The 13337-nt window shown below is 40.2% G+C and overlaps 1 protein-coding gene across 2 annotated transcripts in view; it reads right to left on the bottom strand.

Moving 5' to 3' along the window:
* The window catches only part of SLC16A14 (solute carrier family 16 member 14), a 26698-nt gene extending 15051 nt beyond the window's left edge, over positions 1-11647 (bottom strand). For both annotated transcript variants that reach the window (XM_084639572.1, XM_084639573.1), the window contains exons 1-2: positions 11304-11647; positions 2911-3187 (exon numbers count right to left, since the gene is read on the bottom strand). In XM_084639572.1, the coding sequence (XP_084495698.1) occupies positions 2911-3172 (262 nt within the window). In that variant the 5' untranslated portion in view covers positions 3173-3187; positions 11304-11647. The remainder of the gene's footprint in view (positions 1-2910; positions 3188-11303) is intronic.
* Between the last annotated feature and the right edge of the window lie 1690 nt (positions 11648-13337).

Genomic DNA, 13337 nt, shown 5'->3' with positions numbered 1-13337 from the left:
CACAGTCTCTGGAGCGGTGGAGATACTGTATTTAATTAATTAATTTGATTTATTTACTGATCTATACAATGTACTCTGTTATGACTTAGGTACATATACAGAATTTAATAACATAATTGGTCCATTCCCCATTAACTAAATTCTTGAGAAAAGATCAACAGATGGGCTCTTCTGGACAGCAAGGAAAATGAATTCTAAACTTTTGAGCCCTCTGGAACACCCTTTCAACAGCTCCCTGACACTTAAATCTAGGGCTTGCCAGCTATAACATCCCAGTATATCTCCAGTGCCAGTGCAGCACATTGGAGTAGCTATAAGCCTACTCACGGGGATTTGTCCATGGTAAATCAGAGCATAAATTAGCAACCAATCATATCAAGCTGATCCTGGATGTTCTTGGAAGGATACATCCCTCAACACCTTGTGAATGATATAATCCATTTCCCAGATGTTTCACTCTGAACTATCCTTGATCCTCGCATCAACTTTCAGAAATGTCAAGCATCACAACACTCAGCAAACTTAGTGAGGAGGCAGATGACAGTAGTCTATGAACCACTGTCAAATACCATGGGTGAAGGAACTCCACCATGTACAGTGAAAACAACATCCACAGTATAAGTCTTTTGTCACATTCAGGGGCATGCATATCTGTAGAATGTCTATGTATTTAGTGTGCATGAAATAAGATTTGTATCTTGAGCAGTGGTTGATATTACTGCACATAAACATCCTGTTCCTTTGCTTATGAGATGTATGTTTTGCTTTTTTAATGTGATTCCTGCATTTGATTTAACAAAATTATGTGTTTATTCTACCTAGGTACCTGAGTACCTAACAAAATTATAAGATTCAGCAGGATGTCAGAGTCTTTTAAATTGCTACTGTCTCTTCTAATATTGGTCCTAAACTGTTCGTGTTAGTGAGTCAGGCTCAGTGGATGGCCCTGCACTGCTTGTCATGGATGCAGTGGTGGGGAGGGAGAGCTCGGTGGTTTGAGCATTGGCCTGCTAAACCCAAGGTTAGGAGTTCAATCCTTGAGGGGGTCATTTAAGGATTTGGGGCAAAAATTGGGGATTGGTCCTGTTTCTGTTTAATCTATCATGGCACTTTGTCCTGTTGATCCCATTTGATGCTGTTATTTAACCACCCTTATAAATGTTTCACAGAGCCTGTGACAGGTACTACAGGATAATCTATTTACACTCAGGTGAAGGGGGGAACAAATAAATGTGGTCTGTTTAACAGACAAAACATGGCACCTTATATCCTTGGGAGTGCAGACCTGGAAAGCCCTCTCACAGGCATTCATGCAACAGATAAATACACCTGGCATGTAGAGAAGGATTGGAATTGCTTCTTCAACCCTGTTGATCTAGATTAGCTTAGTCACTGTACAGATCTCTGAAAGCCAACATCTTGCCATATATATAATATAGCCTTTAAATAGCACAGAAAGCAGAATTCCCTGCACTGATTTAAGTATTAGTGATGGTAACAACTTTTGCAGAGGCAGGTGGTGCATCCCACCACTCAGCTGAAAATAAGAGGCCTCTCTGTAAAACTCTGACAAAGAAATATGTAAATAAGCACAGAGGATAAGTGGTTAAATGCTGCTCTGAGAGCTTTAGTGATTTTAATGATATTTTAACTGTTATAAGCTTTTGTGACTTTGGAACTTACTTGTATCCCAAATTATCTTCATTGTTAATTATTAATGATTGACAATATTTCAGCTAAAAGATACTTTAGTTACTTGTTTTCCTTTCATTCTTGAAGACCAAAAATAAACTATAGTTTCTGAGTATTAGGAAGATACAGGGAAATGTGGACTGTCCTAGCATGATTCAAGATTTACCTTGCCCTCTGTGAGGTTTGGTCAAATCCTGCCCTGACTTGGACTCCTTGGCACCCCATTGAAGTAACTGAGATTGCACAACGTTTAATCCTGTAGGATGTATACACCTAACTCCAGCAGTATTGACAGACATTTCACATAACATAGATTAGAGAATATACTCATTTTTCTGGGTTGAACTAAGACTTAATGGGACCCAGCTACACTAATATTTTGGGGTCTTTTAGGGACTCCTCCATCTTCCTCCAAGCCTCCCCTCTTCCAGGTGGGCTGTTCTTTCTAGTGGTACACACCTCTGACTCTAAATATGATTCTATACAGCCTTGCACCTTGTGCTGTCATTTACACTTGTGTAAAATAGGTGTATAGCACAAAGTGGATATAAGACTTTGCGCTCACTTTGCACATATGTAAATGACAGCACAAAGCATCAGACAGTGAATAATCAGTCCCTAATTCTGTTCCTCCCAGCCTTACCTCTTGACCTCCCAAGTAGATTCTAAGACAGACTCCAAGCTTTTTGGAGGGACTATTTTTTCCCATTCCTGATCCAACCAACCAGGTAATTAGCTGGGACTATCAGATGTATGTTACATGACTGCCTACTGCTCCTCCTCACCTCACTGTTTCCCCCAGCTTCACTGCTGCTCCCTGCCTCCCTCTGACTACATGGCTCACATGCCAGGGTATGTCTACAACTGCAAAGAAAAACCCTAGAGCCAAGGTCAGTTGACTTAGGCTTGCATGGCTTGGGCTGCAGGGCTAAGAGTAGCAGTGTAGACCTTAGAGATCAGCCTGGAACCCAAGTTCTAGAAGGAGGAGCTTGGAGCCTGGACTCCAACCCCAGTGGGAATGTCTATTTTTAGCCCCACAGCCCAAATTAGTTGCTGTGGTAGACAACTGAATTTGGCCTGGTGACTTTAAAACTATAGTCCAAGAACACTATGGCCTACTCAGTTACCATATTTGAATAGTGCAAGAAAATACTTGCATGGGGGGAAATACTACATTAAACCTATACAGTTTTGCAATATAATTATATTGGAACGTACCTACGATCAATGTAATACCCATGCTAAGGGAGCTAACCCAGGCAGTCAAGCCTCGACTTTGACTGAATTCTTCAAGCCATTCCATGTTAAGTATTCCAAGGGCCATTTGTGACCCCATGATGAGTATATGTACAAGGAAGGAAGAAAGGACAATCATCCAAGCCCATCCGCCATCAATGTTTGGATTAGGCTTAAGTGTCTTAGTCTTATCTTTTGAATCATCTTCAAAATCATATGCAATATCTTCTTGAGTGGTGCACATTTTCCCCACAGTATTCTGAAACAAAAAAAAAAATGCTTTCAGTATGCACAGAAAACAGGTACAGGTTTGTAATAGTTATTTGTTTTTATTTTTTAATAGTATAGATTAAACTAGTTCCCCAACCTATTTTTCAGCATTTGTTGGGGTTTCTGCATACAGTAACAGTATGAGGACTGCAGGGCAGTATTATTCAGCCACAACCTTAACTCCACTTCTACAAGTAAATAGGTAAGAGAGCCTCCGGCTAGAGCCGGTAAAAAAATGTTACACAAATATTTCTGAATTTGTTTTGCATTTTCAACATTTTGAAATGTCATAAAGTATCAACCAGCTCTATAGTTCCAAAAATGGGGGAGGGGGATTTTACAAACTTTTTTTCAAAGTTTCTTGTTTGTTTTTTTAATTGAAATATTTTGAAAATTAACATTTTTGAACCTCTAATTTTTTTTACCACCTCTATGTACTGTTTTCTATGAGAAAATCTGTGGGATTATGATGTGCATCTCTCCCTTAGCCAGTCTCAGGATAGCCCTGCCTACTCTACTCCCCCACACACTCCTGGGTTTCATGAAGCAGGGACAGTGTTGCAGAGGTGAATGGTACCCCTTTCTCCCATGTGGAAGGGATGAGAGCCACACATGGAGGGCTTGGGGCACGATTTAGATCATGATTTTTTAAAAATGAAACTGTTATAACAAATTTGGACCATAGCCATATTTTCACTATTGCGTTTCAATGCAGATATGTCCTTCATGTGGTTTTTAGTAGTATAACAGCATTTCAATAAATTTAAATATAAAACGCATGGAAAACCATACACTGTGTGTGTTGTGTCTTTCTGGTTTTTGTACTTACCTATGTGATGTATGTGTGACTATAATTTGCCTTGTTTGTCACTTTGGCCCAGATCCACAAATAGAAGTTTGGAGCCTAAATACCTTTGTAGATCTGGGCCTATATGTTTCTGCTTTAACTTTACTCACGTAAGACTGGAAATGTGTAGCCTTCATGGATTGTGACTGTGGTCCCATAATAGGACAAGTGTCATCTATATATGATGCAGCATCTTCTGCTCTCCCAGTAAACTTGGATTATGTGTTTTTGTGTTCAAAATTATAAAGCTTTTAATGAAAAGGAAATAATAAATAAAAGATTACCATTCTTTCTGCAGCGAAAACCACTTGTAATCTTGGGATTTATTATTTTTACTATTGGTGGGACAAGAGTGAAAGAAGAAAATAATGAAAAAATATTTAGATTCCGTGATCTTCGAGATGTTTTGCTTACATAAATTATAGAGCAGGGGCCTGATCTTACCTTCCTTGCACAACTCAAGCTCCCATTAAAGTCAGTATGATATATAATTATATTGTTAGGCTTTCAGTTATGCTGGTGTAAATCCATAGTAACTCCACTGAGATCAGTCAGTTACTCCAAATTTATGTCAATGTAGATCAGAATCTAGCACAGTGGGAAGGTTTGGGTGCATATGGTATGGAGGACTGGGTCTCAAATAAATTAAATTGACTTTGGGTTTGTTAGTCCCCACAAATGAAGAGCACAACCCAGAAATAATAAAAATAATTTCAAGTGACTCCACAGGCAATTTTTAACTGGACGAGTCAAGATGCCGAGCCAACTCTCCATTTATCCTGTGATGTATTGAAATGTTACAATACTGTGGAGCACCACAGAGGTTTCCATGGAGACTGGGAACTTTAGTGGTACAAGTTACCAGATAAGGTGTGTTTTTTCTCTCGCCATGAAGAAATGGAAACAGGAGGTGGCTTCAGAAACAGACAAAAGAAAATATATTAGAAACAGTGAAACAATTTCTGGTGGTATTCTATGTACCACATTTAATAGTATAATATGCTTCTTGAAACAATAGCTATTTTGAAGAGATTAAATGCATAACTTAAAAGTATATGTGTGATGTTTTTCAATAAATGAGACCTTGTTCATCACTAACAAAATCCAGTTCCTATAGAATTCAAATGATAAATTAAATTCAGTGGAGCAAATGTTGCCTTCTAGTACATCTCAGTGACAGCCTCACACAAACAATAATAAACACATAAACAACAATAAACAGACCTAATAGGCAAGGCACAAACAAGACAAAGCCCACAGAATGGTGACATTGGTAAGGCTATATAGGTATAAAGGAGGACAGAATTTGGCCCACTAGATAAAATTCTGCTCTGATTCACAGTGGTATAAATCAGAGTAATTCCACCAAGATAAGCGAAGTTACTCTGGATTTACACTGGTGTAAATTAAAGGAAAATTGGGTCCAAAATATCTAAATTCATTAAAGCAAAGCGTAGTATGCAACTGATTCTGAACTCGTACAGTGTCTCCTTAATGCCAAAAAATAAGAATCAACAAATAAAATTAATGGGTCATAGGCAAATATGATAGGATAAGATACTATAATGAAGCAGTGCTCATGGCAACCAAATATTACAGTAGTATTAGGAGCAGGACAGGCCTTAGGCATTTTGCTGCTCAGAGCAAACTTCAATATGTATACTGTGCTCCTTCCCTCAGGCCATGATATTTTACAAAAATAAATAAATAAAAATCTATAAAGTAAGAGCACTGAGTTTTGTTGTTGTATGTCACCTCCCATTTCTAAAACAATTGAGAAGCTGGACTGAGTGTAATGTGAGTACGCTGTAACCATTTTTAGCAGGGTACACTTGGAAGTCTACTGTAACACAGCAAAATATGTGGTACCCACTTAAATCATCTACATGAACAGTTATCAAAACTACAGGATAAAGTAGAGTGGTTCTCCATCCAATGGATTTTAGGAAGAGCACTGGAAAAGGGCTTCTCTGTGCCAACTTATAGCAATCTGACAACCTAGGAAAAATGTAGTTGTCCTGGGACTAAACTATTTTCTATAGTGACTGGGAAGAACCGTTGAAACTTTATAGAATTCATCTATTAAATTTTATTTCCAAATTAGTAAGAAGTAGGATGACCAGATGTCCCATTTTTGGGGACTTTTTCTTATATAGATGCTTATTACCCCCCACCTCCTATCCTATTTTTTCTCAGTTGCTATCCGGTAAACCTAGTAAGAAGTTTTTGATAAAGAAAAGTGTAAGTGCCCACTGCCAAAAGATTATGTCAATATCAGGGCTCCTTCTGGGTTAAATTCTGTTTTCAAATATAGCAGTTTCCAGGTCAGTGACATCACTCAAGATTTTACACTCAGGAAGCCGAGAGCATAATTTGACCAGTAAATATTTCTTTTAAACAACCAGGTAAAGACTGCCAGGGGTTGAAAGAGGGATCTCACCCACTTTTTAAGATGTGCAGGAGGGATGCACGTTAAAAGTTCCACAAAGATTTACAAGAGAGAAATTATCTCCTGTGAATTTCCTAAAGTGCCCAGTGTGAAAGTAGAATGAATTATATTGAAATTATAATTCATTAAAGAAATGCTGCTTGGAGGATTTGTTGAAATATAGTTGTCAGGAAGAGAAACATTAAGGCGTGTGAGACAATGGGTCCTCAAACTAATTAACTTAGAGCTCAGACTGAGCTAGGAGATTGGTAAACGTTAGTATGCAAATAAGATATGTATGTATATTTGTTAGTTTCTTCTTCCTTTTGTCTCTTATGTTAAATTGGCTTTCCCTTATCTGTTTAAATAAGTTAGCTTGAGCTTTGGCAGGAGGCTCACACATATCTGGGTGCATTGCTAATAAACAGAGTGGTCTGACAAATTTGTGAGTCTTGAATCTGACTTTGACACCAGGAAAGAGGTTATCCAAACACTTCCAGATTATGGCATTTACACATGCTATTGCCAATTATTTGCAAGCCAGCAGAACTTAAAGTTGTCAAAAGCAAAACTTCTTTTTATGTCTTGCCTCTATGTAAAAAATTCCATATAAAAACTATATTAAGCAGATTAAGTAATCAAAAGTAAAAAAAAAATGCAGACATCAAGGTTACAGTATTCAGCCCTACCTTAACTCTGATCCCTTTTACATATGCATCATAATACAAGGTTAGTTCCTCGGGTGTTGTCAGTGGAGTTAAGAGTGGTTTACATTAACAGAAGATTTGGCCACTGACTTTAATGATATGATCATTTACTTCTTGCAGTACACGTGTAGCTTCTTGCAGTACACCGTACTAGTGTGTGTGCGCCAGTCAGCTTATATGAAAAATACACAGAAAGCTGTACTTGCACAGTATACTATAGATTAAGTATAACAAAACAATAGTAAAAAATTGCTTGCATACATAAGCTGTCTAATTTTGTAGCTCAGTTACCTTCATAGTTAATTGTGTCACCGGCTGCACTGCAACTAAGGAACACAGGAACATGTCTGTGTTCAGCTGAGGTAACGGCACAGTGAAATGCCTCATTCACTGAATTATGTGTAAAGAAGGTTGCGCTGATAGTTGAAAGACAAATCTAAAGTACATGGCTGCTGATTATGGGTTCCGTTAGATTGTCACTAGTCCTCACCAGGCCACATAGGGGAGTAGGAAGGAATAAAGACCACTACATGCATGAGAGCAGGGACTCCATACTTCCCCCCCCACAATCAAATGGGCTGGAGGAACTGGTGAATGCCATAGCTGTGCTCCACTACACACCAGCAGAAATGGTCAGGCTCCAGCAGATGTGCCCTGAAAAGGAGTGAAGTGACTTAATACCCACTTGTCTTCAAAGCAACAGGGAAAGAGGACAGGGATTGTGCCTCTGAGTTACAGTTCCTTCCTGGAGTTCTTCCTGGGTGGTAAAGATACACACCACCCTTTACAAAGGCCCAGTGAGCCTAAAGGCTCAGATTATCCCTATATTAAAATTCATTGGGCCAGATCCTCAACTGATGTAAATCAGTGTAGCTCCATTTATGCTCTTTTACATCAGCTGAGGATCTGGCCCATACACAAGAGAGAAGAGAACTAATTGTATAAGAAGTCTAAGTCAATAAAGATCTACTGAATGATTATGGTAATGAAAATAATGAGGGATACAAGAATGGGAAAAAATGCAATATATTACACCATTTGTCTAAGATTGTAGAAAATAATGTTTGATTGACATAATCTATTGTTTCAGAAATAATATGTCATCATCTCACTAAAGATTGCCCATAAGTGTGAATCTGTGAAGGTTGAATATGGAACCCTAGTTTTTGTATTTCCTGATCTCAAGTGCTTAACTGTGCAGCTTTTCCATAGATTTTATATGGAATCCACAAAGTAATATTAATGGCCTAAATTTCAAAAATAAAGAGTAATTTTCAGTGCCTCAAATTTTGAGTACACAGTTTGAAACACCTTAAAGGGCCTGGTTTTCAGAAATGCTCAGTACCTACTCTCTCACAATCAAGCCCTATGAACTGTCTCAGATTGCCCAAAGATTGAGGCACCCCAAACCACTAGTCATTGAAAATGTAGTCTTGATTTAGCTATATGTGGGGTATATATTCACTGAACAGTATATCAAACTTTCTAAATACTGATACTGTACATAGTCATTTTTTTCTTTTTTGACACGAATGAATGTTGTGTATTTTTTAAATAATTTAAAACAAAAATGACTTGAAACAGTAACATTTTTTCAGTTTGACTTATGTCTAATGATACTCATCCTATTTACAATGGCAAAGAAACTGCTCACTTGACAACAGTAAGGATGGCCCCAAACAAATAAACTGATATAACAAAGTGATCTGAGTTAGTGCCAGACTTGCAACAACATCCATTAACCCTGGGTAAAAGGGAAATGCTTATTTTACCCTGTATGAACTGGATTCTGTCTCATTTTTATATTTAGTCCAGAATCTTTATGTAAATATACCCACAAGCAGGAAAGGTCACTTGCAATACTTGTGCAAACTCTCAAATGATAAACAGAGCTGGGATTGGACATTTGGCTGCTCTCCTCACTCATGACTCAGCACACCCCTGACCTATTGCATTGTATTGTGGATGTATTTAAGTAGAATGTAGTACCTTAGAAGTCAGAAAAGCAGAGGACACTCTTTGCAACTACAAAATAGTAAAGAAATTATAGCAAAAGTTCCAACAGTTTATATGCAAAGCCATACATATTTCCCACAACCAAACAAGATTGTGAGGTCCTCAGTCACAACAACAAGGCATGATACCCCCACCCTGACTCCCTTCACCTGTGACTGGGTTTGGATGTGGGAGTAGCTTCTAAGAGCCAGTTTGTCAAAAGAGCTTAGAATCAGATTTCAAATGTTCAGCACCCATAAGGGGTGCCAAATTTTCGAAAGAGCTCAGCTCCCATTTAGACACATTAATAAGAACCAGATTTTTTAAAGTGCTCAGGACCTAGCAACTCCCTCTGTAAAACAAGGCTAGATTTTCAAAGGCTGCTCATCCAGTGTGCACCCAACATAGCAGTTTCATCTACTAGATAAGACCCATTAAGTCTAATGGGATTTCTGCATGCAGGACTGTTAGGAGTCTGCCTATCTCACTTAACTAATTGAGGAGAATGAGAAGCAACTTTTGCATGATGTTAACGGCCTTCTCAGGTGAATTAATAGTTTAATAAATATTAATGCCAGAAAGAACTATTATCATTATCTATTCTGACCTCATGTATAACTCAAGCCATAGATTTCATCCAGTGATTCCTGCATCTAGCACAACTTGTGGTTGAACTGGAGCATATATTTTTGAAATACATCCAGTCTTGATGTATACTTTACTTTAAAGAGTATAAGTGATGGAGAATTTACCATATCCCCAGGTAACCTGTTCCAGTGGTTGATTATCTTTCCTGTTAAAAGTATAGAATATTGCACTTTTATGGCAACTTTCATCAAAGAACTCTAATTGTTTTACAAATAGTAATGAATTTGGCCTCACAACACCCCTGCTGGGTACCCTAAATAGTAATATCCCCATTTTACCAAGGCACAGAAAAGTTAAGGGCAACATTTACAAAGTGGCCTCCAATTTTGGATGCTTTAATTTTTGGTTGCTGAGCTTGAAACACATTTAGCCTGATTTTCAGGTTAACACCTCACTGACTTCAGGGGAATTGAGAATATTCAGCACTTAGATGAATCATGCCTGTCTTCATTTGCACAGTCAAACATGAAGGCAATCTAGTGTGGAGACTTCTTTTGAAAATGTTGGGCTAAGTGAGTTGGCCAAGGTCATGCAGGAAGTCTGTGGCAGAATGAGAACAAGAACAAGTTTCCATGCTCCTAGTCCTGTGCCTCAACTACAATGCTATCTTTCTTGCTCTCTGGCTATTTTTCTCACTCTTTGATGTTGTTATAGGATCTGTATGATGGATCTTGTTCCTGATATTATTCTCTCCCTAGGAGCATGTAACATGGTTATTAGGGGAAGCAGAATATGGAACTTAGATCTGAGAACAGATTTGTTTTCCCTCCCATTGGGCTCCAGTAAAGGAGAGCCTTACATCTAATGAAATGCTTGTTGTGGAAATGGTTTTAGAAAATATTCCTGGAAATGGATGTTTTTTCCAGATTGTACATGTGGGGTTTCCAGGATTCAGATCGTATGTCCCCCACAAAATGTAAATCAGGACCATTGACTCAGAAAGTAATACCACATAATACGCTTCTCAGAACTTGAGCCTCCGCAGACAGACACACAGACAGAGGCTGGCAGACCCCAGAGATCACTGAATGCAAAGGGGTTAACGGTTGCCCCTGAGTGTGGGGGAAAGGAGGGAAATAAGAGGAAACGGAGTAAGCTGCTCCTTCGCTGTCAGCGGGAGAGCGTTCCGGTGGCGGAGGGGAGATGCCTCCAGCCGTGATGATGCTTTCGGGCAGGTTACCAGCCCTGCAGCCTCCCTCTGCCTGACGGTAGCACAAAGAATGACCGCTAGTTACCCCGCTGCTGCTGCTGCTGCTGCTGCAGCGCTTCTCGCCCGGAGCCACAGACAAAGCGGTGCTGCCTCCCCACGCAGCTGAGCTGAGCTGAGCTCCGCTCCCTTTCCGGAACCTCCTTCTCTCCCTGTGCGGCTCCGTGACACGGATCCTGCCCCCTCGCCATGTCTCGGTGCCATTCAGCCCCTGTGATCCACGCTGCCTCTAGAGCAGCCTCCCCTGGAGCGCGCCGTCCCAGCCATACTCACCGCTCCGGGCCCGAGCCAGCCCTGCCGCCCGCAGGGCTTTAGTCCTGGCTCTCGCCGAAACTTGCAGCTTTCCTCCAAGCCCCTGGCTTTGTTGCCGTCCTGCCTATCATCCTCAGCCCAGGCTCCGCTCAACCTCCCCCCGGTAGCCAGCCGGTTCCCTCCCCTTGGCCCGGAGGGGTGCTGGACTGGGGCTTATTTTTGGGAGGAGGCTGCGGCCGATCGCTGCCCTTTTGCCCCCAGAACAGCTCGTTTTCTGCATGATCCTGTATCCATTCAGGGCAATTTCAGATCTGCACGCTCTCTCATGTGCCAAGGATACCGGCTAATTCTGGTTTGGGGGAAGAGATTTGCAGTCCTCTCACATGCACACTCTTGTGGTCGGATGAAGTTTATCGCTGCACAGGTTATTACTGGAACTTTACATCTAGCTCTGAGTTACAAGAGGTAATCCAATAAAAGCGGCTAGTAATCAAGTTTTTAATGGCAATTCAGTTTCACTAGGCTGTGTAACCTTCCCTGTGGCTGTGGTAGAGCACACATTTTCCAGCCACCCCAGGAGTAAGGCTTGCAGGATTGGCAAAATGCAGTGTGCTGAAAAATATTCCTTCATCAGGAAAATGAGTTAAATGTACCCCTGAGTTTTCAAAGCACCACACAGAGTCTCACCTGTCCAGCTGTCCAAATGTGGCATTTAATGAGGCATTCTTGAGAGTGAATTTACCAAGGAGGATACTGTCATGTTATTCTGTTCTATAGGTTCTGATAACATGCTCCTCACGGTAGTAGTTGAGTATTTTCCAGCAGTGCATTAAACAAGGGGACTAACATCTGTCACCTGTTTGTTCTCTCATCCTCTGGATCAGGGGAGAAGGGCGTGCAGTAGAGTGTTTTGGTTTGGAATCATTTTATTTTCATATATATTGCTAGATGTTTCTGTTAGGTAAGGCAAGGTCAAAGAAATGTGCATGGCACTTACAACAGAAGATGATGAGGTTTGCAATGGTCCTTAGTTCATTTGGGATTTCCTTCTACAGTCTTGGGTTGGCCCCTGATCTTCTGGCCAGACAAGCTTTACCCTTATTGTAGAAAGAAAAGGAGTATTTGTGGCACCTTAGAGACTAACTGCGAATACAGACTAACCGATGAAGTGAGCTGTAGCTCACGAAAGCTCATGCTCAAATAAATTGGTTAGTCTCTAAGGTGCCACAAGTACTCCTTTTCTTTTTGCGAATACAGACTAACACAGCTGTTACTCTGAAACCTTATTGTAGAAAGTTCCGTTGTGCTAGAGGAGTGAAGTTGTCAGCCAGGGTCTTTATCCTGGAGCCTTATGCGGTCTTTTAGATATGTTGGGCCTAGGCCCTGGAATGCCTTGAAGATAAGGACTGAGATCTTGAACTTGATTCAGTAGTCTATGGGAAGCCAGCACAGAGAGAAGATGACAGGTCTGAAGTTTGTGGTAGCCAGCGTTACTAAGATGTGCTTCAGCATTCTGTACCAGTTGGAGTTTCCTAAGAGCAGAAGTTTTCATGCCCGGGTCTATTGTATGGCTGTAATCCAGCCGAGAGGTGATGAAGGCATGAATAACTGAGGCCAGGTCAACGTTCGTCAGGATGGCCATGGTCTTGCAATGTTAATTGGCCAAGTAAGGCATTGAAATGTTGCAGTATAAGATAAAAAAATGATGTGAGCTGTTTATTTTAATTGTATTTGTTTTCCTCGGGTTCAAATTAATATTTATTATCTAAAAAAATTTTAAGTGGATGTAGTGCTTGTGAAACCTACCCGATTGGCAATCTAGGAAAGGGAAGTCTTCCCTTTATTTACAAAATAGGTTCAGCAAGAGCAGCCAGCAGGGAAAGCTTACCCATACCTCTTCAACAATGTTCGCACAAAGAGAGGCCTGTGGAGAGCAATGTCACCTTTATATCCAAGTGGGCCTTGACCCCTCTGCTGACTGTCAGTTGTTCTGTGAGTTATAGAGTTATAATAGAGTTATCTAGAGTTATAATAGTTCATGATAACACAAATTTT

This window comes from Lepidochelys olivacea (genome assembly GCF_965140295.1).
Source record: "Lepidochelys olivacea isolate rLepOli2 genome assembly, chromosome: 9".
Taxonomy (NCBI): domain Eukaryota; kingdom Metazoa; phylum Chordata; order Testudines; family Cheloniidae; genus Lepidochelys; species Lepidochelys olivacea.
This window is presented reverse-complemented; position numbering and strand designations above follow the sequence as displayed.